Source organism: Tupaia chinensis, unplaced genomic scaffold (assembly GCF_000334495.1).
Source record: "Tupaia chinensis unplaced genomic scaffold, TupChi_1.0 Scaffold000523_1, whole genome shotgun sequence".
Lineage (NCBI taxonomy): Eukaryota > Metazoa > Chordata > Mammalia > Scandentia > Tupaiidae > Tupaia > Tupaia belangeri.
In genome coordinates this window covers 1349697-1375293 of record NW_006160036.1, presented here as the reverse complement: position 1 = coordinate 1375293, position 25597 = coordinate 1349697, and the positions used below count along the sequence as shown (strand labels likewise).

General features: G+C 43.0%; 1 protein-coding gene across 1 annotated transcript in view; it reads right to left on the bottom strand.

The window, feature by feature from the left end:
- Window positions 1-11623: 11623 nt before the first annotated feature.
- TANGO6 (transport and golgi organization 6 homolog) overlaps window positions 11624-25597 on the bottom strand; it is a 273346-nt gene continuing 259372 nt past the window's right edge. The window contains 1 exon segment of the mRNA XM_014591005.1: window positions 11624-12017. Coding sequence (XP_014446491.1) covers window positions 11841-12017 — 177 coding nt within the window. The 3' untranslated portion in view covers window positions 11624-11840.

Below are 25597 nucleotides of genomic sequence, written 5' to 3'. Positions count from 1 at the left end.
ATTTAATCTCACCTCTTTTTCTTCTCTTAGGGGTTGATATGGGAATTAGAGCTATTAAGGTATATATGTTTGAGCTTCTTGCAATGAATAATAATTAAAAATGATCCATTGTGGGACCAGCAGGTGGCGTGGTGGTTAAAGATGCTGGACTCCCACATGGCTGACTGCAGTTTAAGTCTCGAGCCTGGCAGCTTGCCTTCTAACGCTCTCTCTTTTTCTGGTCCAATTAAAATATATAACAATAATAAAATAAAGTTAAATAAAAATAATTCTTTAAAAAATGAACCATCGTTATTCTGAATATGAACTCAAGCCCTGATTACAGGAGGTGAAAAGATTAAAAAAAAACAAAAAACTCAGCAACAGTCTTCAGAGAGGACACTGCTGGGCTCTGGCTGGAGCTCATGGGCAGACTTGCTCTATTTCCCATGTATTTTCTATGTCACACACTCACAACATGGCCCTCTGCCTCCTGAGGGGTTAGACATCTGAGATGTCTACAACCTTGGTCCTATGAAAGAATAAGCTTCTCGAGAGGCACCCCCCCCTCCAATTTGCTAAAGGGCACACATGCTTGCTAGAGAGAAACTATCCCCTATGGGATAGTCTTGCCGTAATCCCTTGTTCCCATTTCTCCTTTGGTGATCATGGGCATGTATGCTCATGCACCCAGTATGTTTCAAGACGCTAGGTCTGAGCTGTAAACTGCACAGTCAGCCATGTGGGATTCAACCACCTTAATCACCATGCTGTGGGCTGGCCCTCAAGAAACAATTTACTTAAGCAGCCAAAATATAGAAACAGATGGACTAGAGAACTTGAACAAATCTCATCTCCAGCCTCTAGGCAAACTATAAGGTCAAAAACAAAATGTTTAACAAGTTTTGGTATCTAAGGTTGGTTTATGATGTATGAAGACACTATTTTGAGGGAACTGGAGGTGAAGTTTAACTTGACATAGGTGGTCCATTTAAGCCAACAGGAAATAGCTTTCTTTATTCTCTATTATACTGAGAACAGCTTTTTACAATTTGGGAATATAGAATCTATTGGGTAGCAGCAAAGCATAGTCATTAAAAGGACAGACTTTGAAGCCAGACTGCCTGGATCCAAATACTGGTTTGGCTACCTCTTAGTAGCTACGTAATCTAGAGCAAGTAATTAGCCTTGTGTGCCTCGGTTCTCCCATCTGTAAAACAGGGGTGATAATAATACCTACCTCACAGGCCCAGTGTGAACTTCAAGTGGATTAGTATGTGTCGAGTACACAGACAAACCTAATAAGCTCTTTATAGTGTTAGCTGTAATCATGATTATGTGCAGTGATACAGAGCTGCAACCATTGTGCGCCTCACGTTTAACAGAAGGAACCCAGTATTTCAGGGCCCTACATCCCGAGTCTGGCTTGGGAAATATGGTCATTATCCTGGGGACACTCTAAACCCCATGAGAAATCATACTTTTATTATTTATTTATTCATATAATTTGATCAGAGACATACACACAGACGGAAAGCGGGAAAGCAAGCCACCAGGTCCGGGACTTGAACCGTAGTTGGCCATGTGGGAGTGTCCAGTGCCTTAACCGCCATGCTACCTGCAGGCCCTGAGAAGTCATACTTGACACCTTAAGGACAGAGCCTCAGAGCTGAGCCTGGTAAAAGTCCCTTTCCTTTGTTCAGGATAGAACGCACGGGCACACACAGCCAGGCGTGCACCCTCACAGGATCTGGTCATGTGGCGTTCCCCTTCCTTCATCCTCCAGCCTGTGGATTCTGGCCATTCACACACGTGGATGGTGTCTTTCAGGCTGACTGTGCCCTGGACTGGAATTGCAGTCACCAGGTGGGATCTGGGTTCTCTTGGGTAGTACAATAACTGAGGCCTCCTGGAGCTGGTCCTAAAAGAGCTTTTAAAAAGAATTGCAGAGGGGGAACCAGCAGTTAGCGTAATGGCTATGTCGCTGGACTCCCACGTAGTCGACTGCGGTTCGTGTCCTGGACCTGGTGGCTTAAAACTCACGCCGGGCACGTGTGCGTGCGTGCCCAAGATCCTGAGAGGAGAATGGAGGAGAAGGGATTGCGGCGTGACCATCCCCCCGGGAGGTGATTTCTCGCTTTCTGTCTCTGCGTCTCTCTCTGTCAGTCTGGCGAGCGCACACCCTATAGCGAAAACCTCTCAAAAAAAAAAAAAAAAAAAAAAGAACTGCAGGAGATTAGGATTTTTCTCCAGGCTCAGTACCTTTAAGTCACTAACTAGTACTTTTGGGGGACATGGAACTGGTGAGAACTGGTGAGGTACTTGCAAAGTGTGTTAGCATGCTTGTTGGTGGTTTTGGTACACAGAAAACACCAACTCAAGATTGTGGAGCCCTGAATTAGAGAATGATGTCAACAGTTTGCTTTGGAGACCAAATTTGCTGTTGATACATATTAAAGCAATGTCAGCTGAGGATGGGGGAAATGTCGATGGGCACAAACTCTTTGGGAGGACATTTTGGTCTTGACATTTAAATTGTTCATACCTTAGGCCAGCAGATGCGGAGGTTGGGACTGCTGAATCCCACATGACCGACTGTGCAGTTTGAGACCTGGACCCAAATACAATGGGTACATGTGCATGCGTGCCCAAAATCCTGAGAGGAGAATGGAGGAGAAGGGATTGTGGCATGGCCATCCCTCTGAAGGGTGCAATTTTCTTCTCTCTTTCTGTCTCTCTTCAGCAAGTATATGAGCCCTATAGCAAAAATAAATTTTAAAAACGATCTAAAACGTTCATACCTTTTCGATCTGGCATTCCAGCCTCTTAAGGTATCATATAGAAACACTTAAGTATGAAGTCATTTTTGAGAGTCATTGAAGAATTATTGCAAATTAGCAACTCAACTGACCATAAGAAGACAATACCAGGCTGTAGTTCACCCAAACAATGGAAGCATGCCACCATCACAAAATAGGGGAATTTGTAAGTGTTGACATGAGTATTTCTAAGATATATGACTAAGAAAAAATTATAAAGGACACTACTTAAGGCTAGCTGGTGGTGTGGTGGTTAAGGTGGTTGGAGTCCATATGATCGACTTCTCAGTTTGAGTCCTAGACCTAAAGGTTTATAAAAAACATGCTGGGTGCATGTGTGTGTGTGTGTACCCCAAATCCTGAGCAAATAAAGGAGAAGGGACAGTGGCATGGCCAGCTCTCTTGGGTAGTGATGTCTTACTTTCCCTCTGTCTCTAGCAAATTAAAAAAGAGGCAGCAGATGACATTGTGGTTAAGGCACTGGACTCCTACATGGCTGCCTATAGTTCAAGTCCCAGACCTGGGAACTTGCTTTCTCACTTTCCCTTTCTCTCTGTCTCTCTCTGGTCAAATTAAAAAAATAAATAATACTAACAAATATAATTAAATAAGTTCATATTTTTAAAATTTAACTTTATTTATTTTATTTTAATTTGACCAGAGAGGGACAGTGAAAGAGAGAGAGAGAGAATAAGAAAGTGAGCCACCAGGTTGGGGACTCACTCTGTGATCAGCCATATGGGAGTTCAGTGCCCTTAACAACCATGCCACCTGCCAGCCCCATAAATTAATGTTTTTTAAAAATAAAGACACTATTTATAGTAATAAATATCTGGAGGGATTATGCACCAGTGATAGTCTCTTGGGGTAGGAGTAGAGGTGAGATTGTGGAGATTATTGTTTGTTTATTAAAGATACATTAAGTGTGTTTTAATTCCTATCACATGTCATGTGAAAAGACACAAGCAAGCAGCCAGGACATCTGTGCCTGCTACTCCTCCCACACTCAGGAAGGGCAGAGGGTCAGCCTAGAGGAGGTGGTGGGCAGCCTTTTTTTATTTTTGAGAGGTTTTCACTATAGGGCACGTGCGCTCGCCAGACAGAGAGAGACATAGAGACAGAAAGTGAGAAATCACCCCCCAGGAGGGATGGTCATGCCGCAATCCCTTTTCCTCCATTCTCCTCTTGGGATCTTGGGCACGCACGCACATGTGCCCGGCGTGAGTTTTAAGCCACCGGGTCCGGGATGCGAACCACGGTCGACTACGTGGGAGTCCAGCAACATAGCCATTATGCTAACTGCTGGTTCCTGGTGGGCAGCCTTTAGCATGTGTCAGTCAACTTCTTGGTGGGGTTCTCAAGTGTATCTGAGCACCTGAGTTTGCATCTCAGACTGAACTCTGCTTGAAAGGCTTTTGTTTCCCTACTCATTTTGGAGGATAAAAACTCCATGGCACTCAGCAGATGTTCAATAGAGGGTCTTCCAGTGTAGTAAACAGGATCCTGGCTGGCACCCAGGAGACTTGGAGCCAATCCCACCAAACAGGGATAACAATAGCTTGCCCCCCGTCCTACAAGGTCGCTGTTTGAATCAGACAAGTACATGGATGGAAAATGACTTTCCAAACTACAGGAAACACAGAGCAACTGATCTGGCTATTCTGCTCCACAGGAACCTGCAGGGTCACCCAGGGCAGGGGCATAGAACTGAGGCCTCTGAGAAGCTTGAAGCTTGAGTCGCTATGAAGACCCTTAAATGATGAGTGGGCGCAGTCCCTTCCGGGCTGATGGGGAGGTTCTGCATTCCCTCTTCACTTGCCAGCAGGTGCGGAGGGCGCTGAGCACAGCCAGCAGGGAAGAGGCAGCAGAGAGAGTACCGTAAGCAGAAAGACAAATTCCCAACCCCCAAGCTGTGATTCCTTCCAGCAGAGTGGTGCATGGGAGTCAGAGGTGCTGTGTGCTGCAGTGAGGCTGTGCTTGTGACTGCAGCATGGCTGAGGCTGAAGAACTTGCTGGAGGACATAGCGGCCCTCAAAGGTCACAGCTACTGCGGGGGGTGGGGGGGGAGGGGGAGGAGTGAGAAAGTGGAGGAGGAAGACCCCCTTCCCCCACAGAAGAGAAGAGTGGCCACCTCTCACTGCCTACCGTGAGCTCACCTGCCCTTTCCCCTTGCCATAGACATTCCAGCTGGGATTTGTGATCTATGTACAAAGACTGCAGAAGTCTATTTGGTTTTGTACAGATCATATGAAACGCCTAACCTATTCTTATCAACTGGTCAGCTTTCAGACATCGTAGCTATCTTCCCAACATGATGCGGCAAACTCCTGGCAAGAGCCACAAGCAGGTGTCAGGCAGTGCTTCATTCAGTCCCCATTGCAGACAAAGGGAAAAAACAGTTGGGTGGGCCAAGGGCAGATCAACACATGAGGTTTCCTCTTTCTTTTGGGCCAGTGAGAAAACTGCTGCTGCCAGAGAAGAGGTATATTACAACACAGAGGCACCGAAGCCAGCTTGAGGAGCTGGGGGAAGGAGGGAATAGGAAGGGGCCTTCTGCTTCCTTTCGATTGAAGTTAAAAAAATGGCTGGTATGATTATATTTACAATGTGTCTTATGATTATATGTCAATGGGTCTTCAAAAAGCTTGCTGAAAAGTAGAATAAAAGTACAAATTTATTGGGGGCCAGACAGTTATGTAGTGGTAAAATTCAACTCTCTCTGAGGCTGACGCTCACAGAAAGGCTCCAGATTTGACCCAGACAGTCCCCTGCTGGGACTGATAATGCTGGGCATATATGTGGCCACGATCTGCAGCTGGCTTAAGCGGGAGGTTGGTTGTGGCATCAAGATCCTGTTGGGGGTGCTGTCTCTCTATCTCTGTCTCTCTAGTTCATGGAAAAACAAACAAACAAATAAACTTAAAAAGTAAAGTATAAGGCCAAATCTGTGACCCAGTGGTTAAGGGACCTGGATCCCACATGGCTGGCTGACTATGTGGTTGGAATCATGGTCCTGGCAACTTGATAAACAAGTTGGGCATGTGTGTGCACATACCCCAATCCTGATAGAATGGAGAAATGGAGGACAAGAGACTGACAAATTGTTTAATTTTATGTGTGTGTGTGTGTGTGTGTGTGTGTATACTATAGGGCATGTGCATGCACCAGAGAGAAAAAGATAGAAATAGAGAAAGTGAGAAATTACCCCTCGTCCCTACCTCACCCCCACTGGGAGGATGACCACACTGCAATCCTTTTTCCTCAACTCTCTTGGGATTTGGGGCATGCCTGCACATACACTTGGCATGTTTTTCAAGTTGCTAGGTTCAGGACTTGAACCATGCAGTCAGCCATGTGGGAACTAGTGCCGTAATCTCCATGCCACCTGTTGGCACCATATTAGCTCTTACGGGGGAGAGGAGGAGGTGGGCCACAGGAAAGTAAAGAAATAAGGAGAAATGTGAACAGATGAGACAAAGGATAAAAAGGAGGCTATTAGGAAATACGGAAAATTATGTGTGTAAAAAGATGATAAGGTGCAAAGTGAAAGTTAGGAGATTTCTGATTAAGTAACAGAGGACTTGTAAAAGGGCAAGTTTGTGCCAAGAAGGAAGAAAAACAAAGCGGAGAAGGGAAACTCTACAGAATGTTCAGGAAGTCTAACCTGAACAAGCAGTCAACGCTTGGGCAGAAGCCTGGGGTGTGGCTGTAGGGACTGCTTTGGGGCTCTGTATGCATTTTGCCACAATGCCATCCTCTGTGGGCCATGGGGGCTGTGGACAGTGGCCTGGGAAAAGGAGGAAGAAACCAGGAAAGGAAAGAGAGGAGAGATGAGGTCAAGCAAAAGCTCAAGTGAGTGCTACAGGGAAGTCCAAGAGACAAGCTGCTGGGCAATGAAGGGGCTGGCGGTGAGGAGCCAGGACAGCTCAGTGGGAGCAATGGACAGAGGGGATGAGAGGGACAGCAGGAAGAAAGTGGCCTCTGATGAAGCAATGGCAAAGGGAGAGGGAGGCAAGAGAAGTCTCACAGGCTCCATGCAGGGAGGTGTTTTTTTATTCCTGCCCGTATGTCTCTTGAATCCCTGGAGTTCTGTGCCCTCCCTTTTGAAAATTTTATACTTTTATTATCCTGAAGTTTTCATGCTGCTTCTCATGGGGACATATATGTGTGTGTGTGTGTGTGTGTGTGTGCATGTGTGTGTGTGTATATTGGGGAACTTCAGAAAATTTGTGGAAAAATAGAGTTTAAGTATGATTTTATTTTGGTGCTAAAAATTCAAACCCACAAATAGTTCTTCATAAAACACATTTTCCATAAACTTTGTGAAGACCCTTTGTGTATATATATATGTGTGTGTGTATATATAGTTTGGAATAATTCATTAATCATTTAAAAATTGTTAATAATTTGGTCAGGCCAGTCCTGTAGCCTAGTAGTTGAGGTAGCCAAATCCCACATGGCCAACTGTAGTTCAGGTCCTAGCCCTGTCGGCTTGAAAAATACACCATGTCCTTGTGCATATATGCCCCAAATCCCCACAGGATAGAGAAAGAGAGGGATTTCAGTATGATTAGGGCCCACTTGGACAGTGCTTTCTCTCTTCCCTACGTCTCTTATTTTCTTTCTCTTCGGTGAATACATGCACCCTCTGGTAATTAAAAAAAATAGAAGAAGAATTTGGTCATGTCTAGGAGGATTATAGTAAAAAAAAAAATCTTCCTCTTGAATTTGAAAACAAAGTCTGAAAGAAAAGTCATTCTCTGAAATGGAATCCATTACAATCAACAAAGAACAAATGCTTTTAGCCACTTGCCAAATAGTTCAAATCAAGAAGTGACATATAGGTGGGGATAAAGGGTCTATGATGCTTTGTGAGGGTCTTCTTAGAAGACTAGGTTTTCAGACTAGACAGTTTCTCAGTCTAATCAAAGTGACCAAATAGAATATGTCCTCAGAATTGGAATACAACAATTCAAGGATTTCAACCACCAAAGACCCTCTGCCCAGACTTCACCCTCCTGTTCCCCAGATCTAGCCAGGAACACAGAGAATACAATGGATCTCATGAAAATGTCAGATAAAGAATTTAAAATATTCATAGTGACAAAGCTAACAGAGATGCAAGAGAAGAGAGGTAACAAATTCCAGAAGATGCAGGAGAAAAGAGACACTGAGTTCTAGGAGGTGAGGAAGTTCTTGAATGATCTGAAAGAGACACACATCATAAAAAAGAATGAGACGGACTTGTTAGAGATGAAGGCTATAATTCAGGAAATCAAAACTTCTGAAAATATCGGGACCAGCAGTTAGCGTAATGGCTATGTCGCTGGACTCCCACGTAGTCGACCGTGGTTCAAGTCCCGTACCCAGTGCCTTAAACTCACGCCGGGCGCGTGTGCGTGCGTGCTCAAGATCCCGAGAGGAGAGTGGAGGAGAAGGGATTGCGGCGTGGCCATCCCCCCTGGGGGGTGATTTCCTGCTTTCTGTCTCTCTCTGTCTGTCTGGCGAGCGCACATGCCCTATAGCAAAAACCTCTCAAAAAAAAAAAAAACCTTCTGAAAGTATCAAAAGCAGATTGGATCATACAGAAGACCGAATCAAATCTCAGATGTAGAAGATAGAACCTCTGACTTAGAAAAATTCACCAAAAAGACTGAGAAAATAACCCCCCCAAAATGAGAGTAACATACGGGTAATACTAGATACCATTAAATGCTCAAATATCTGGATTGTCGGAATCTCAGAAGGTGAAGAAACTAATGAGGGCATTGATAATCTATTCCATGAAATCCTGCAAGAAAACTTTCCAAACCTAGAGGGACACTCAAATATCCAGACCAAGAAATACAAAGGACCCCACATAGAATCAACCCAAGAAGATCTTCCTCAAGGCACATCATAGCCAGATTGACCAAAACCACAGACAGAGATAAGATACTAAATTTGGCAAGAGAGAAAGGTAAAGTTACTTTCAAAGGCTATCCCATAAGGCTAACTTTGGACCTCTCACTGGAAACAAAACAAGCAATGAATATTCGAAGTGTTAAGTGAAAAACAATTTCAACCAAAAATACTATACCAGGCAAGACTATATTTCATATGGGGGAAAAAAAGACAAAAATATTCTCAGATAAACAAAATCTGAAAGAATTTACCAACAGCATACCGGCTCTCCAAAAAGTGCTGAAGGGAGAGCTGGATTGCTATACCAGGAACTAAAGGGGTACACAGAAATAAGAGTACAAGAAACAACCAAAAGAATGGCCAGCCTAATGGTAGGGACAAGTTCGGAGTTGAATGTTAACTTCCAGAGTTTAAATGGAAAGATCGGACCACAGTAACAATGCAAATTCAATAGAAGAGAGGTTAATTACATGAGTCTGAACTAGTGAAATATAATTTTTTTGACTTTAGACTAAAACATTACTGATTTTCTTCAATGCTTTGATTTCCATATTTAAGGATTTTTGTCTTCTATTGAATTGCTGATAGTTTCATCTACCTACTATTTGAACTGAATCCTAATCTTTTTCCTGGTTTTAAATTTTAAGCAAATTTCTCTTAACATTTTTTAAATTTTGATCTATTAAAACTAAAACTGTTTTTCTTGAAATTAAAAAATGCATTAAAAATACCTATTAATACCTATTTAATGACTATAGTAAGCTATATAGATCCAGTGAGGTGCTACTTTATAGTATGTTCACTTTACTCACTGTGGTTTATTCCTAAAATCAGACATGCATTCATAGATATGTATATGTCAGCTGTGCTTGCTATTGAAAGTTTTTAAATTAATTAAGATCTTTAGGGAGCAGTTAGCGTTATGGCTATGTCGCTGGACTCCCATGTAGTCGACCGCAGTTTGCATCCTGGACCTGGTGGCTTAAAACTCATGCCGGGCACGTGTGCGTGCGTGCCCAAGATCCCGAGAGGAGAACCGAGGAGAAGGGATTGCAGCGTGGCCATCCCCCCTGGGGGGTGATTTCTTGCTTTCTGTCTCTCTCTGTCTGTCTGTCTGGTGAGCGCACGCGCCCTATAGCAAAAACCTCTCCAAAAAATATCTTTAGTGAATCAATAAAATGTGAAGGAAAGGGCATGGAAAACAACTGTACATACCAGAGACAGTGTGGGAAAAGGGGGGTGGGTAGGCAGAAGATGAGAGGTAGGGAGTCAAGGGGGAAAAACAAAAGCATAAGAAACAAGAAATAGAAAATTATTTGTTGAAACATGTATGATAATATTCTTGATTGAGCCAATAAACAATGTATTCTGAATGGAAAATCTCATTTTGTATACCGCATTGATGTACGTACTGATTGTACTATATATTGATTATACTGTTTTATATACTGTGTTGATTTATTTCCAGCGAATGACTGTAAATAAATACATACATAAATAAATTTAATTTAAAAAGAATTGGAATACATTTAATGCAAATAAATTTTAAGTTAAATCAAATGTCTAACATATTCAGTCTGATGATCTGGGTGGATTATGTGGAGTCTATTCAAAGCAAGGCCAAGAAATAAGCATTTTTAGTATATCTGAACTGTCTAAAGGAGATTCTTCTCTGATTTGAAAGCCTCAATCCTGATTTTCTAGACATCCTTGATTTGGAGAATGGAAGTTAATCCAAATAAAATAGAATATTCTAAATATAATCAAATGAAATATTCCTTCATCACATCTAACTATCTTTATTCTAATTCTTTGCTCACTAGTCTAACTTGTGACCCTTAACTGTCTATAAGATGACTGCTTTAAAGGGATGCTCACCACAAAGTTCTGTGCTAAGAATTCTGTTTATAATCTGACCAGAGAGAACTATCCTGCTATTAACTGGCAAATGAACATGTTTGTATACATCCAATCCTTCAGTCACCTGACTTTTTGGAAATTGTGTTTTAATCTTCCTAGGTCTGGTCACCCTAGAAAGCAGGTGTGAAATCCTGTGATAAAAATCTGTAGCTAGCTCTACAGAGCTGAGAACTGATCAAGGAGCTCTGAGTTAACCTTGTCAAGGTGTTACCAACAGGGAGGGCTTATCTCAAGCAGCCAGCCACTTTCCCTTTTTGTCATCTCTTTTCGCTACAATCAAAATGTAGAGGACAAAATATATAAACGAATAAATGGAGGGGAGTCTGTAGTGCTACATCTGAAATTACTTGGACAAACCTGGCATCAGGCCACCAATATGAAATCCATTTTTTAGTTTGCTATTTAGAACTAACCCATTGTCTAAGCTCTCATCTTTCTAAGAACACAGAACCGAATGTGGGATATAAACTCTGAGATGCTTGTGGTTTTCTCCTGATAATCAGGGCAACACTATGCAAACCACAGCAGAGGGAGGGACAAATAGGGCCCAAGAGGACAAAGACAGGGCTTACCCTTCTCAGGAAGATTCAACCAGCTTGATTCTCTTCTTGAGGTCAAAGCCACTTTAACTCCATAGCTTTCCACCTCAATATCAGAGGACCAGATTCAGACCTGTTGTTCTTCCCAGCCAAGATCATTTTATTCCATTTTTCATGTTTTGATTATTGTTCCTCCCCCTCCCCCTCCCCAGCTCCATCTTGTACTTCAAAATACCTCTTCTAGCAGCCAAGGATGATTAACTCTGCCTGCTCTTCATTATCACAAGGAATAGTCATCTCGCCATGAAAGAATGCCAAGATGTAGGACATATAGGTGGCCGACTTCAAGAATTGGAAAAAAAAAAAAAAAAAAAAGTCAGCTAATCAACTATCAGTCAGGTTAATACATATTTCTATCAGTAGACATTCTTCTTTAAATACTACAGAACAGTGAAAAATGTGCAAATTCATAAGATTTTTAATCTATTTTTTCTTTTAACTGCACATACTTTGGGCTGGATGCAGGATGGCAAAATAGATACTTTAGGAAAGTCAGTCTGAAGACCCAACCAACCAGTGTCATAAAGCCACCTCCAGGGTCAGCCATACTGCCAGCACCAAAGAGGTAGTGGGGCCACCTGCTGGAAGGCTTGGGTACTGCTCTTGCTTAGAACTGGGTCTATGGAAGGACCACAATCTTCTTCTCCAGCTTCTGTGGTGGGAACAGGAAGTTTCTCATGATCTCATCCAGCTCTTCCAGGGCCAGCTGAGCATGGAGCTTGGCCACATCGTCGGGCTCCAAACGTACCACATGCTTTAGCAGGTGGTAGAGATCCTTGAGGACATCTCTCAGCACCTGTATGAGAGAGAGAGTCATGACAAGCTATCTACGTATGGCAACATTTCTCAGTACCACCGAACTGCCTTCTCTTCTTTAAGAATACCTTAAGAAGATAATGTATGGCCCTCCAGCACTTGTAGTGAGTTAAGCTTCCCTTTTTAGTTCTCTCTCACCCCTGATGCCTTTGGGGATGCTGTTCCTACTTAGTCCTGAGCCCAATAATAGATCCCACATCCCTTTCTTCAGTCCCAAAGCATCGCAAAGACCTCAGGATCATAGACAGAAAAGACTTCTTAGATGTGGTTGCCCCAGAGCAACTATTTTACCAGCATTTTCCTCGCTAGTTTCCCACAAAGCCCTCTACCAACACCCACAAAATAGACAATACTCTCTTGTGAGACCCAGGAAGTTATTTCTTTTCTTTTTTTTTAAATATTTATTTATTTATTTCCATTTGTTATTGTTATTTTTTTTTTCTTTATTTGACAAAAGAGAGAGAGAGAGGAAGTTAAAAACCAAGCCACCAGGTCCAGGACTTGAACCATGGTTGGCCATGTGGGAATCCAGCACCCTTATCCACCACACCACCTGCTGGCCCCACAGGAAGATATTTCTTCAGCAATAATGCTTTTCCTTGCATTTAAAACATTTCCACCAGGGGCCGGCATGGCATGGTGATTAAGAGTGCTGGACTCAAACCACATGGCCAACTGTGGTTTGAGTCCTGGATTTGGAGGCTTGCTTTCTCACTTTCTCTCGCTCTCTCTCTTTTTTTCTCTCTCTCTTTCACTCTCTGGTCAAATTTAAGCAAATAAATAAAGTTAAATAAAATAATTCTTAAAAAAAATTTTCCACCATGGTTCCATTTCCATACCCTGTCCCCACTCACTGTGTTTTTTTTTCAATTATAGCTCTGCAATGAGAATCAAAAGAGGACTCCAGGGACCAGCAGTTGGTGTAATGGCTGTGTCGCTGGACTTCCATATAGTCAACTGTGGTTTGAGTCCCAGATCCTGTGGCTTAAACTGATGCCGGGAGCGTGTGCATGCATGCCCAAGATCCCAAGAGAAGAATGGAGAAGGATTGCGGCGTGGCCCTCCCCCCCGGGGGGGGGGGATTTCTCGATTTCTGTCTTTCTGTCTCTCTGTCTTTCTGATGCGCACACATGCCCTATAGCAAAAACAAAAACAACAACAACAAAAACACCTCCCCCCCTCCCAAAAAAAAAGAAAAAAAAAAAAGAGAATCAAGAGAGGACTCCAGGGACCAGCAGTTGTAATGGCTATGTTGTTGGACTCTCACATACTCAACCGCAGTTTGAGCCCCAGACCTGGTGGCTTAAACTCACGCAGGGCGCATGTATGTGTGTGCCCAGGATCCTGAGAAGAGAAAGGAGGAGGGGGGATTGCAGTGTGGCTATCCCCCCTGGGGGGTAATTTCTCACTTTCTGTCTCACTGTCTTTTTGGCAAGCACACGCTCCCTATAGCAAAAACTTTTCCAAAAAAAAGAGAAGACTTCATGGACAGACCCACACCCATTTTACATGACAAATGCTTTGATATTATGGTCTCATATGGAATTAGGAGGGTGCTAAAAGCACCTACTCTAAAGAGCTCCTATATTTCCCCACAAATCCTCCTGGCTTGGGAGCTATTAGGTCATCTGAAAAGTCATGATGTATTTTTTCATGTTTTTCTATGCAAAAATAGAAAAATAATAGAAAAATAGAATGTTTAGCAACAATCAGGTTTAAAAGAAGGGGCAAATATAAGCACAAGGGTGACTATAGACCATCTGGTCAAAGTGGAGACGGAAGTCATGGGGGTCATGTGACTTATCTGTAGCTTTTTGTCTCAAAATTAAAAAAAAAAAAAAAGTTGTAGTGGTGCATGCTGCTAAGATGCAATGCTTTTCAGGCTAGGACCAAATGAGAGAGGCCTGGATTTGATTCCCAATCCAACCTAAAGGCCAGGAATGGTGGTGTGTGCTTGTAGTCCCGGCCAGGAGGCTGAGGCAGAAGAATGACATAAAATACTACTTCCTCAAGGATTCCTTCCCAAACCACCACCTAGGTAAGCCTTCCTCCCTCCCTGTAGTTCTATTTGTAGCCCCTATTGCAACTGTAATTTCAATGTTTGTGGTGCAATTTTAATAATGTTTTCCTCACTAGACCACAAGTACTGTTGACACTGAGGCCATATCTTGCCTTTTTTACTTTAGCGTAGCCCCAGTGTCTCAAAAATGACTGGCACATGCACATGGAGGATACCTTAAAAAAATAAATATGAATGGATGAAGGCATGCATGCATGCTACTCCTGGCAGTCTGTCATTTGGTAATAACCAAACATTTAAGAAGGTCCACTGAAAGAATGCCTTGTGCAGTCATAAAGGGTCTCATAATCAAGAGGGCCTCGTGCTTGCTTAGTTTAATAATCTGCTGTTGCCTGCTTAAATTTTTTTCTTTTTATTTTTTAAATTGAAGAAGGCACTTGCACTTATCAGAGACAGAGAGGAAGAATGGGGGAGAAAGCACCCCCCAATGGGGCATGATCAGGCTACAATCCCTTCTCCTCCATTCCTCCATCCTGACAAGATTTTGAACAATCAGGTACATGCGCTTGGTGTTTTTCAGGCTGCCAGGGTCAGGATTCAAATTGCAGTGAGCTATGTAGGATCTAGCTCCCTTTACCACTAGGCTAAAAGGCCAGGTCACCATCTTAACATTTTTAATAATTTTACTTTTGAATTTGTGTTTTGTGAATGAAGCCCAGTGACACAAGGGAACATGATGTGGGCAGAAGAGATTAGTGCAATTGTGTGTCCACCATTCTTTGACAGGGCATTTGTATGTACCACTGACTGTTCCCCGTGAGTACAGAACTATGATGGATGTACGATACGTGGGAGTGCAACAAGACTCAAAACAAGTACAAAGTGAGCACGTCTGTGACATTTACTGATCAAATGGAGGCACTGACAGTCTGGAAAGGCCACACTTTCCATTCCTACAAGAGCTTGCTCTGAACATAAAGAAGGCAATTGGCTAAGAAAACAGTGATGATCGAGGAATCCTATTGCATTTTTGTCTTTCTGTCTTCTTTTAGTTTGGCATAGGGTGCAAGCAGGAGCGAGAGACAGAGAAACTGAAAAAAATTATCCCTCCAGCAGAATCCCTTTTACTCTGTTCTCTTTATGGGATTTTGAGCATGTATGCACATGTGTGTTTTTCTTTCCTCTTTTTTTTTTTTTTTTGAGAGGTTTTTGCTATAGGGCACGTGTGCTCGCCAGAAAGACAGAAAGCGAGAAATCACCCTCCAGGAGGGATGGCCATGCCGCAATCCCTTCTCCTCCATTCTCTTCTCAGGATCTTGGGCATGCGCGCACACACACCTGGCCTGAGTTTAAGCACTAGATCTGGGAATCGAACCACAGTCGACTATGTGGGAGTCCAGCAACATAGCCATTACACCAGCTGCTTATCCCTTTCATTTTTTTTTTTGGAGAGGTTTTTGGTATACGGCATGTGCACTTGCCAGAAAGACAGAGAGACAGAACGCGAGAAATCACTCCCTGGGGGGATGGCCACACCGCAATCTCTTCTCCTCCATTCTCCTCTCGAGATCTTGGGTACGCACGCACACGCGCCTGGCGTGAGTTTAAGCCACTGGGTCTGGGACTCAAACCGCGGTCGACTACATGGGAGTTCAGTGACATAGCCATTACACTAACTGCTGGTCCCATCCCCTTCTTTTTTTTTTTAAAGAGAGCTTTTTTGTTATAGCGCATGTGTGCTCACCAGAGACACAGAGGGAGACAAGAAGTGAGAAATCACCCTGCAGGGGGGATGGTCATGCCACAGTTCTTTCTCTTCCATTCTCCTCTCAGGGTTTTTGGCATTCATGCACATGTACCTGGCATGAGTTATTTATTTTTATTTTGTAAAGAATTATTTTTATTTAATTTTGTTTATTCATTCATTTTTTATTTTAATTTGACTAGAGAAAGATACACAGAGAGAGAGAGAGGGAGAGAGAGAGAAAGTGAGAAAGCAGGCCACCAGGTCTAGGACTCAAACCGTGGTCAGCCATGTGGGAATGTCCAGTGCCTTAACCACCATGCCGCCTGCTGGTCCTGTGGCATGAGTTTTTTTTTTTTTTTTTTTTTTTAAACACAAATCCATTTTAAAAAATATTTTTTGGAACCCCATTTTTATTCATTTACATTTCATTATTTTAAATCCTTGAGGGATACAGCATCACATGGATTCTGTGTCCAATAGCCTTAGCAGGAAGGTTGCTTCGGAATTTGGCTCGAACCATGCCACTGTTTCCATGGGCTCAGTAACCTTTCCCCAGATTACTCTGGTTTTATTTGGTTTGCCACCAGGAGTCACTGTGTTGTTTTTTGCTTTGTACACATAGGCATACCTCTTGCCTAAATAGAATTCTGTTTCATCTCGTGCATAAACACCTTCAATTTTAAGAAGAGCTGTGTGCTCCCTTTGGTTCCTGAGACCCCGCTTATAGCCAGCAAGAATGGCCTTGGACCACAGCCTTCCAGACATAGCTGCCTTTTAGAAGTCCTGTTCCCAGCAGGCCTCCATACGCTCCAAGATGGCGGAAAGAGGTAAGCAAAGTCCGACCGCCTACATGAGTTTTTAAAGCACCAGTCCGGGACTTGAACCCTGGTCAACTACAAGGGAATCCAGTGACATAACCATTATGCCATCTGTGAGTCCCACATGTGTATTTTTCAAGCCAACAGTTCAAGGACTAGAACTGCACAATTGGCCATGTGAGAGCCAGTGTTTTAACCTCTAAGCCACCTGCTGGTCCCATTTTTGTCTTAATCCTTTACTTTTCTATTTTAGCAAGACATTTACACCGAAAGTGATGACATAGGAAAAAGAACAAGATAATTTATAGTTCTTGTCCCTTCCAGTCCTTTCTTTTTCTTTATTTTTTATTTTTTATATTTTTCCATAGTGTGTGCCAGAGAGAGACAGAAAGAGGGAAAATGCGAAATCTCTCCCCAGGGGTGTGGCCATACTACAATCCTTTCTCCTCCATTTCCCTCCTGGGATTTTGAATCTCAAGCATTAATTTCAAGTGGTTGGCCAAGTGGGAGTCCAACACTTTAACCACCATGCCACCTGCTGGCCCCTTTTTAAGTCCTTTTTTTAAAAAAAAATATTTTTGGGGACCAGCAGTTGGTGTAATGGCTATGTCAAGCCACAGAATACAACTTATGTAATTTTAGTGATTTCATGTATAATTTAAATGCTCTTATATTTGCATTTAAAAGTTTTACTGTGGGGGCCAGCAGGTGGTGTGGTTGTTAAGGACACTGGATTCCTACATGGCCAACAGTGGTTCAAATCCCAGAGCTGGCGGCTTGCTTTCTCACTTTCCCGTGTTCTCTCTTGCTCTGTCCCTCTCTGATTAAATTGAAATAAATCAATAAATCAATAAAGTTAAATTAAAAAAAATTAAGTATTATTGTGCAGGGACCAGCAATTGACATGATGGCTCTGTCGCTGGACTCCCACATACTCAACCATGTTTCTACTCCCAGACCCTGTGGCTTAAACTCACGCCAGGTGCATGTGCATGTGTGCCCAAGATCCCAAGAGGAGAATGGAGGAGAAGGGACTGCGGTGTGGCCATTCCCCCTGGGGGGTGATTTCTCGCTTTCTGTCTCTTTCTCTCTCTTTCTCTCTCTTTCTGGTGAGTACACGCGCCGTATAGCAAAAACGTCTCAAAAAAAAAAAAGGTATTACCATGGAACATAAAGATGAACTTTAAAAAAAATTTTTTTTTCATTTATTCTAATTTGACCAGAGAGAGAGAGAGAGAGAGAGAGAGAGAGAGAAAGCCACCATGTCTAGGACTCAAACCATGGTTGGCCATGTGGGAGTGTCCAACACCTTAATCACCACATCACCTGCTGGCCCCCATAAAGATGAACTTTTAATTTTGCCAGACAGGGCCAGCAGGTGACGTGTTGGTTAAGGTGCTGGACTCCCACAGTGCTGTCTGCAGTCTGAGTCCCAGGCTTGCTTTTTAACTCTCCTTCTTTCTCTCTCTGTTCAAACTAAATAATAATAACAATAATAAATAAAATTAAATAAATAATAACTTTAAAAAAATTTTGTCAGAGGACACATGAGAGAGAGCTAGAGATAGAGAAACAGCAAGCCAGAAAGCACCCCCACCATGGGGCATGGTTACACTGCATTCCCTTTCCCTCCATTCTCCCTTTTTTTGAAATCTTGAGTACACATATGTGGTTTTTTTCTCCAACCTTCTGGGTCCCAGACTCCAAATACCTTCATCCATGTGAGATCCAGCTGCCTTAACCACCATATCACCATCTAACGATTTAACATTTAATTATAACATTAAATTATTTTTCTCTACTCAGAACAGTATTTATAGATGTAATAAATTCTATGACAAATCAAGAAAGGCTAGAAGGAAAAAAATCTTTGTATTTGAATACCATTAATAATTATTAATGTTTTTTTTTTTTTTTTTTTTTTTTTTTTTAGGTTTATGTCATAGAGTGTGTGCACTTGCCAGAGAGAGACAGTGAGAGGGAAAATGAGAAATCATTCCTGAGGGGGGATGGCCATGTTGCAATTCTTTGCTTTCCTGGGATTTTGGGCAAGCACACGCACCCAGTTTGATTTTCATGCTGCCAGATCTGGGACTCAAACCATGAAGGAGGTAGGAATCCAGCACTTCAGCCATCACACCACCTACTGGCCCCAACAACATTTTTTTATTTTTTATTTTTATTTCTCCTAACAAGGGACCCCACATTTTAATTTTGCACTGGGCCCCTTCAGCACTACCGACACCCCTTAGTGCTCCTTGCTAAATGCCACCCCATTAAGTGCTCATGTCCTGTGAACAAAACTCACAAAAATGCTGCCCAGTCCCTGGTGGGCAGTGATCTACTGGGCTTTCTCAGGGAGCTGCTGAGAACGACAAGGAGTTAAGTTTCCTGGGCCAGGTGGTTGACTCTAATTATGGCGTTCTCCCTACTGCCCTTTCATAACCTGTCTTTGGGTGAGGAAGTCCCATCTTTCCTTAAGCTGGCAGTGTGAAAATGAGATGATTCCGGAAAGACGATGACTCCCCACAGTCTTGCCTCATGATTACTCACTCATTCTATAATCATTATTAAGGACCTAGTCGTGCCCAGGCAGCGTACTGGTGATAAAAAAAGGTGAATAATGCCCAAGCCCTCCCCTCTGGAGGAAGCAGGCACACGCACACCACACAGAGGCATCTCCCCTCTGAGAGAGAACGTATGTAATTCCATGGAAACCATGGGCGTCATGTCTGCCGCTGGAAGTGGGAAGGAAGAGGAATATTTTGTGTGAAAGGGCCTTCATTTTGATATTTATTTGCAACCAACAGAGGCAATAATGAATGACTTGGGGAAGCTTGGCTTGCTTCAAGTCACATCAAATAGAGTTTCTTCTCTCTTTCTTTTGTTTCTAATTTGCCAGAGAGTGTTACAGGAGAGAGACAGAGACAGAGAGAGGGAAGGTGAGACAGCACTCCCCCATGGGACACACTCACGCTGTAATCCCTTCTCTTCCATTTTCCTTTCAAGAGTTTGGGCAGGCATGCACCTGGCACAGCTCTTAAGTCACTGGGTTGAAGACTGAGCAGTCGGCTGTGCAGGGTCCAGCCACCTTAACCACCACACCGCTGGCTGCTCCCTCCCCTTTTTAAAGTTTTTTTTTTTTTTTTTTTTTTAAATTTTTCCTTCCACGAGTAGGAGTGACAAAGAGAGAGGGAGAAACGGCACTCCAGCAGGGTCCTGATGCTGTGATCCACTCCCAACCTCAGTCAGCTCCAGATCATGGGAATGTGCATTCCTGTGTACTCAGGGAGGTCGCTGGACCTTCCCATGTGGGTCAGCCACACAGAGCACTGCGTTTTACTGCCGCACCGCCCCCAAATCAAAGCAGTTTCTAAGCAAAACCAGCATGCTTGGTATGCAGATACAGCATCAAACAAGTCACCTAGCACTCTCTCTAATAGATAAAAAGCCCAAAGTGTCTCATATACACAGAAATTCTAGAGTTTCCACTGTTCATCACAAAGTTTTTGTTTTGTTTTTCCTTCTAGAGAACTCTTTCACCTAGTCAGAACTATCTTAAATACTTTGGGCAGAGCCTCCTAACTTTTGAAATAAGGTTAGCTTTTACTTATTAAAAGATGAAGTTCTAAGGTGTTCTGTTCTTTCCTGGTGTGGGTAGAATCCCTCCCCCCACTGTTGTGCTCTTAAAATAACAATAATGCTGTGCAAACACCACTTCCCAGTCCAAGGGGCTGAGCTCCTTGCTATCAGTTACCGGATCTCCTTTCTAGGTAACTGAGTGTTAAGCAAAGGCTCCTTCTTAATTAATGGGTCTGTTTTAGCAACCCACCCTGGCATAGCTGCTCCTCAATCCCTGTAACTGTAGGGATCTCACACATCACAGGACTTCCTCTGGACTCCCCAAGGATCAAAGCTTCCTGCCAGCCAGGGATTGTCACCAAAATCCCAAGGATCAGGGGCTGAATACAAGGAGTTCAAAGGTAAAGTGATTCACAGGAGCTCTGTGGTGGGCAGGATATAGGCAATCCCACAGAGGAAACCTCTCATTAAGAGTTCAACACACCTGCCACTCATCCCCCCATCTGTCTCAAGACCCAAGGACTCCAGGGAAAGGTAGACTCCTTGCTCTTGGGGGAGAGGATGTAGGTGTGTGGAGGGGCGGGGTCTCATTCAGATGAGACCTAAGTTAGTTTACTGTCCCAAGAAGTTAAAATAAACATAAACATGGTCTCGACTGGAGAAGTTCTAGAGCCAGGGATTTCTTTTTTTTTCTTTTTTCTTTTTTTCTTTTTTAAGATGTTTTTGCCTTAGGGAGTGTGCAAGCTCACCAGAGAGAGACACAGAAACAGTGAGAGGGAAAATGAGATATCATCCCCCAGGAAGGATGGCCATACCGCAATCCCTTCTCCTTCATTCTATTCTCCTCCCCAGATTGTGGGTACAGCACACATACGCACCTGGCATGAGTCTCCCTCCCCCCCCATGAGTTTTAAGCCTCCAGGTCCAGGGCTTGAACCATGGTTGGTTATGTGGGAATTCTGTGATGTTAACTGCTACGCCATCTGGTGGCCCCAGGCCAGGGATATCTTAAATAAGTACTCAGATTACTAGTGTGAAAACTCTTTGGAAGGGAATGGGGTTCAGGTACTTTATCAAAATAATTTGGAATCTACATGTATATGTCTCTCTCTCTCTCTCTCTCTCTCACACACACACACACACACACACACACACACTCTCTCTCTCTCCCCCCACCCCCCAGATGCCAGTTCCCTGAAACACACAAAGCTGATCCTTCAGGGACACGGCAGCCTTTAGGGTTGGATGTGGCTGAGAAAAGCCCAGAAAAGACAGAGCAGAATGAAAAGGAAACAGTGAGTAAAAGACTGCCTTGGGCACACAGGTGCACTTTGAATGGCAAAGCAGGAAATCAGTGTTTGACTCTTTCAATGAGCTTGACCTGGGTGGTTGTATCTTTCAGTTAACATCAAAAGAAGAAATAAATGGCAAACATCTTTGTTCTTTTTAATTCCTAATTTATTTATTTGATTATAAAAGCCATATAACCACAACCCAGAATATCTAGAAAAGAGGAAAAGAAAACAAGTCTCTAGTCAGACCACCTCTCCAATATAAGCTTCCGACATTTAGTAGTAAGTAGATTCATTTACATTTAAAATTTTAATTTAATGTTTTAAAGGCCATTTATATTTCAAGATGATTTTACTAATGGGACTCAGGTGAATGAAATTGCTATTCTGTTACTATGTGGGATCAACAAGACATAACAAATGGTCACAAATGAAACATTTATAGAAACAAGGACTTGAAAAGCTGTGATCTAGCAGAGGTTTCCTATAATTTCCTATAATTTCTCTCTCTGTCTCTCTCTCTCTCTCTTTTTTTTTTTTTTGTAGAGGTTTTTGCCTTAGGGTGCACATAAGTGCAGGGTCACCAGAAAGAGAGAGAGAGACAGAGGCAATGAGAGGGAAAGTGAGAAATCATCCCCCCAGGGAGAATGGCCATGCCACAATCTCTTCTCTTCCATTCTCCTCCCGGGATCTTGGGCATGCATGCACATGTGCCCAGCGTGAGTTTTAACCCACCATGTCTGGGAACTGAACCACTGTCAGCCATGTGGGAGTCCAGTGACATGACTGCCAGGTCATCTTCTGGTCTCTAGCTATAATTTCTTAATTAAGGGGGAAATGAATTGCTAAATATAAAAGAATAAAAAAGTTAAATGCTAGCACACTAATTTTACTTAGAAATGTAATCTTTTATAGAACCAATAAATGAGGCCAAAAGAGCTAAAAAAGAAAGAAAACTAAACACTATATAATCCTATCAACCACTAATGTGCTGACTCCCTTTGTGGATGAGAAATAAATAAGACCCAAAGACAAAAACAGAGGAACAGCATGGAAGGTAGACACTGAACTAAAGGGCAGGAGAAGACTGGGGAAGAAGGTGAACTACAGTCAGTGGCTAGAGATGATCTTGGCAGAAAAAAGATTCTCTATATTGAGGCCCATAAGAAGTGAAGACCCAAGGATCCAAGTAGCTTTATTTAAAAACATATTAGGGGCCAGCAGGTGGTGTGGTGATTAAGGCACTGGACTCCCACATGGCTGACCACTGTTCATGTCCCGGACCTGGTGGCTTTCTCTCTCTCTCTCTCTCTGGTGAGTGCACATGCCCTATAGCAAATTTAATAATAATAATATTGAACAAAATAAAATAATTCTTCAAAATAAAAAAACATGTTAGAATAAACATCAGGTGTGGAAGCAATAGTCCAAGTTCTTTTTTTTTTTTTTTTTGGAGGTTTTTACTATATAGGGTGCGTGCGCTTGTCAGAAAGGCAGACAGACATACAGAAAGTGAGAAATCACCCCCCGGGGGGATGGCAATGCTGTAATCCCTTCTTCTCCATTCTCCTCTTGTGATTTTGGGCATGCATGCACACACACCCAGTGTGAGTTTAAGCTACCGGGTCTGGGACTCAAACCATGATTGGCTACATGGGAGTCCAGTGACATAGCCATTGTGCCAACTACTGGTCCTGCAATAATCCAACTTCTAAGAACTCCCATTTAAAAAAAATAAAGTTTCTTTCATGAGATGGAGAGATCTCCCTGACAGGGTTTCATAACACTCTCCCCCAGCCTTCCCACTAGCCAGGATCATGGGTATGCTTGTGGATATGCTTGCTGTTTTCCAATCCATTCAGTATCTGAACCCAGGGCCCCCCGACATGGCTCTAGTATTGCGCAGTAGCACTCTACCACCAGTACCAAGGTGGCTGGACCTAAAAACTTTCATTTTGACCACTGTCCTCCCATGTTAAAACCAATGTGTGATTTCGTGACCGAGGGAAGTGAGAGTGAACAGATGAGGTCAGCTATAGGACAGACAGTCAAGGATCATCAATAGGAAAAGTGAGCAAACATTTCCCAAACAATGAGCGGGAGAGGATGCTGGATATTCTGGGTGATGAAGGACGGAGGCTCAGGAACTCACACCAAATGGCAGAGGCAGATTTGTGGAGTTGAACCTAATGGTCTGGAGACAGGCAAACTGCATGAGGTGAATCCTGGAGTTCCCAATGACTAGGTAGGGAATCTTGAGTACATTACCTCTCAAAACCCTGGTGAGCTAATCTGTAAAATGGGGATAACACTGCCTCCTCCTCACCCTTTTAAAAAATAATTATTTATTTATTATCATTATTTTCATTTTTTACCAGAGTGAGACAAAGACACAGAGAGAGAGAGAGAGCAAGACGCCAGGTCCAGGATTTGTACAGTGGTTGACCATGTGGGAGGTCCAGCACCTTTAACCACCACGCCCCCTGCTGGTGAAACAATACCTCTTTTTAAGATTGTTGTAAAATGTAATGTCTATAAAGATCTGAACACATGACCTGCATATGGTGGGGGCTAAGCAAGTGGTGATTTCAGTTTCCTCCACTAATACTGTGATCTCTGTGAGGGCCAGGACTGTGTCTGTCTTTTACTCTATGGCTCTGAAGCCTAGAATAGAGCCTGGCATGTAGCAAATCTGTAGTGAGTGAATAAATGATAATGATAATAATAGCTAATCCTTACTTAGCACTTGATATGAGCTGTTTATAGTTCTAGGCATTTTATCTATATTAACTATATTAATACAGATAAATATATTAATCCTCACAATAACCCAAAGAGGTACTATTATTATTCTTCAGTTTACTTAGGGTCATATGGCTTGTAACAAGCAGAGCCAGGATTTGAATTCCAGCAGACTGACTCCAGAGCTGGTGTTCTTTATTACATTATTCTGCCTCTCAAAGTAGTCCTCATTTCCACTACTACGAATGGGGGAGCATGAAGCACATATACTGCCTACCCTACAAGCTTACTGTGGCGATAATGTATGTGAAAGTATTTTGCTGTCTTAAACAAAATGTATATAGTTCAAAATATTATTCTTATCACCCCACTGAGGAAATTAGGTTTACCACCAAGAAACTAACAAAATAAGGAGAAAGGAAAAACTCTGGAAACAGAAAATGGAGAGCAGAAGCCAAAAAAAGAGTAGTCAGGCAGCTGAATAAATGAAGGGGAGTCAGAAGAAGAGGGAGGGGTTGTAAGAGAGGGGACAGTAGATTTAATGTCATCTGAGCGCCGTGTCGGGCCAGCGTGGCAGCTCTGACTGCGCCATGGCACAGAATCGAGAGCATCGCAAGTCATTCTGCAGGCAGCAGAGAGGAGCGACGCTGAGGTCTCCGAGGTGAGTGGCCTCTCTGAGATAATGGGCAGGAAACAAACTGGGGGAGCAGAATGGAGGCAGACAATCTGGACCTGATTCAGGGAGCGCTGGACTGAAGAATAATGCCTTACTGATAAAACCCAAACCTTCGCTTTGATGGGTCTATGGAAAAGAAATTAGGGCCCATTCAAACAGAAAGACCAGGCTTTTCAAACAGTTCACTGAAAGCACTGGGAGGGTCAGCAAAGAAAGGCAGGATTACCAAGGTTGAAGAGATTTCTACCCATGCCTGACAGAGAATCTCTAACAGGCTGAAGTTCAGGGTGGCATTATTATTAACCAGAGGTTCCTGAACTTTTGAAAAACCTTTTAGTTTTAAAGTACTTTTCTCCACTAGACCTAGAGATAAATGGCATTTTTACCCTTTCTGATTGTGTCTGGCTATTAAATGAGGAAAGCATCTCAAGTACAAATGGGAGATGGGGTGGGAAGGAGATGGGGGGTATTATACATGCAATTTGTTGAAGAATTAGGAGGAATACTTCAACTCATCGAGTACCAAAAATGCTACAAAGGTGTAGACAGACTAGGCAGTTTAAGGATAAAGTACACACAGCAACTAGGAGTTAACCCCTGGTAGGGGTGATGGCTCAGGGGTCCTACAGAGGTAGGCAGCCGGGTTTTCCTGACACCTAACTGCGTGTGCTCCTAGGCTTGTT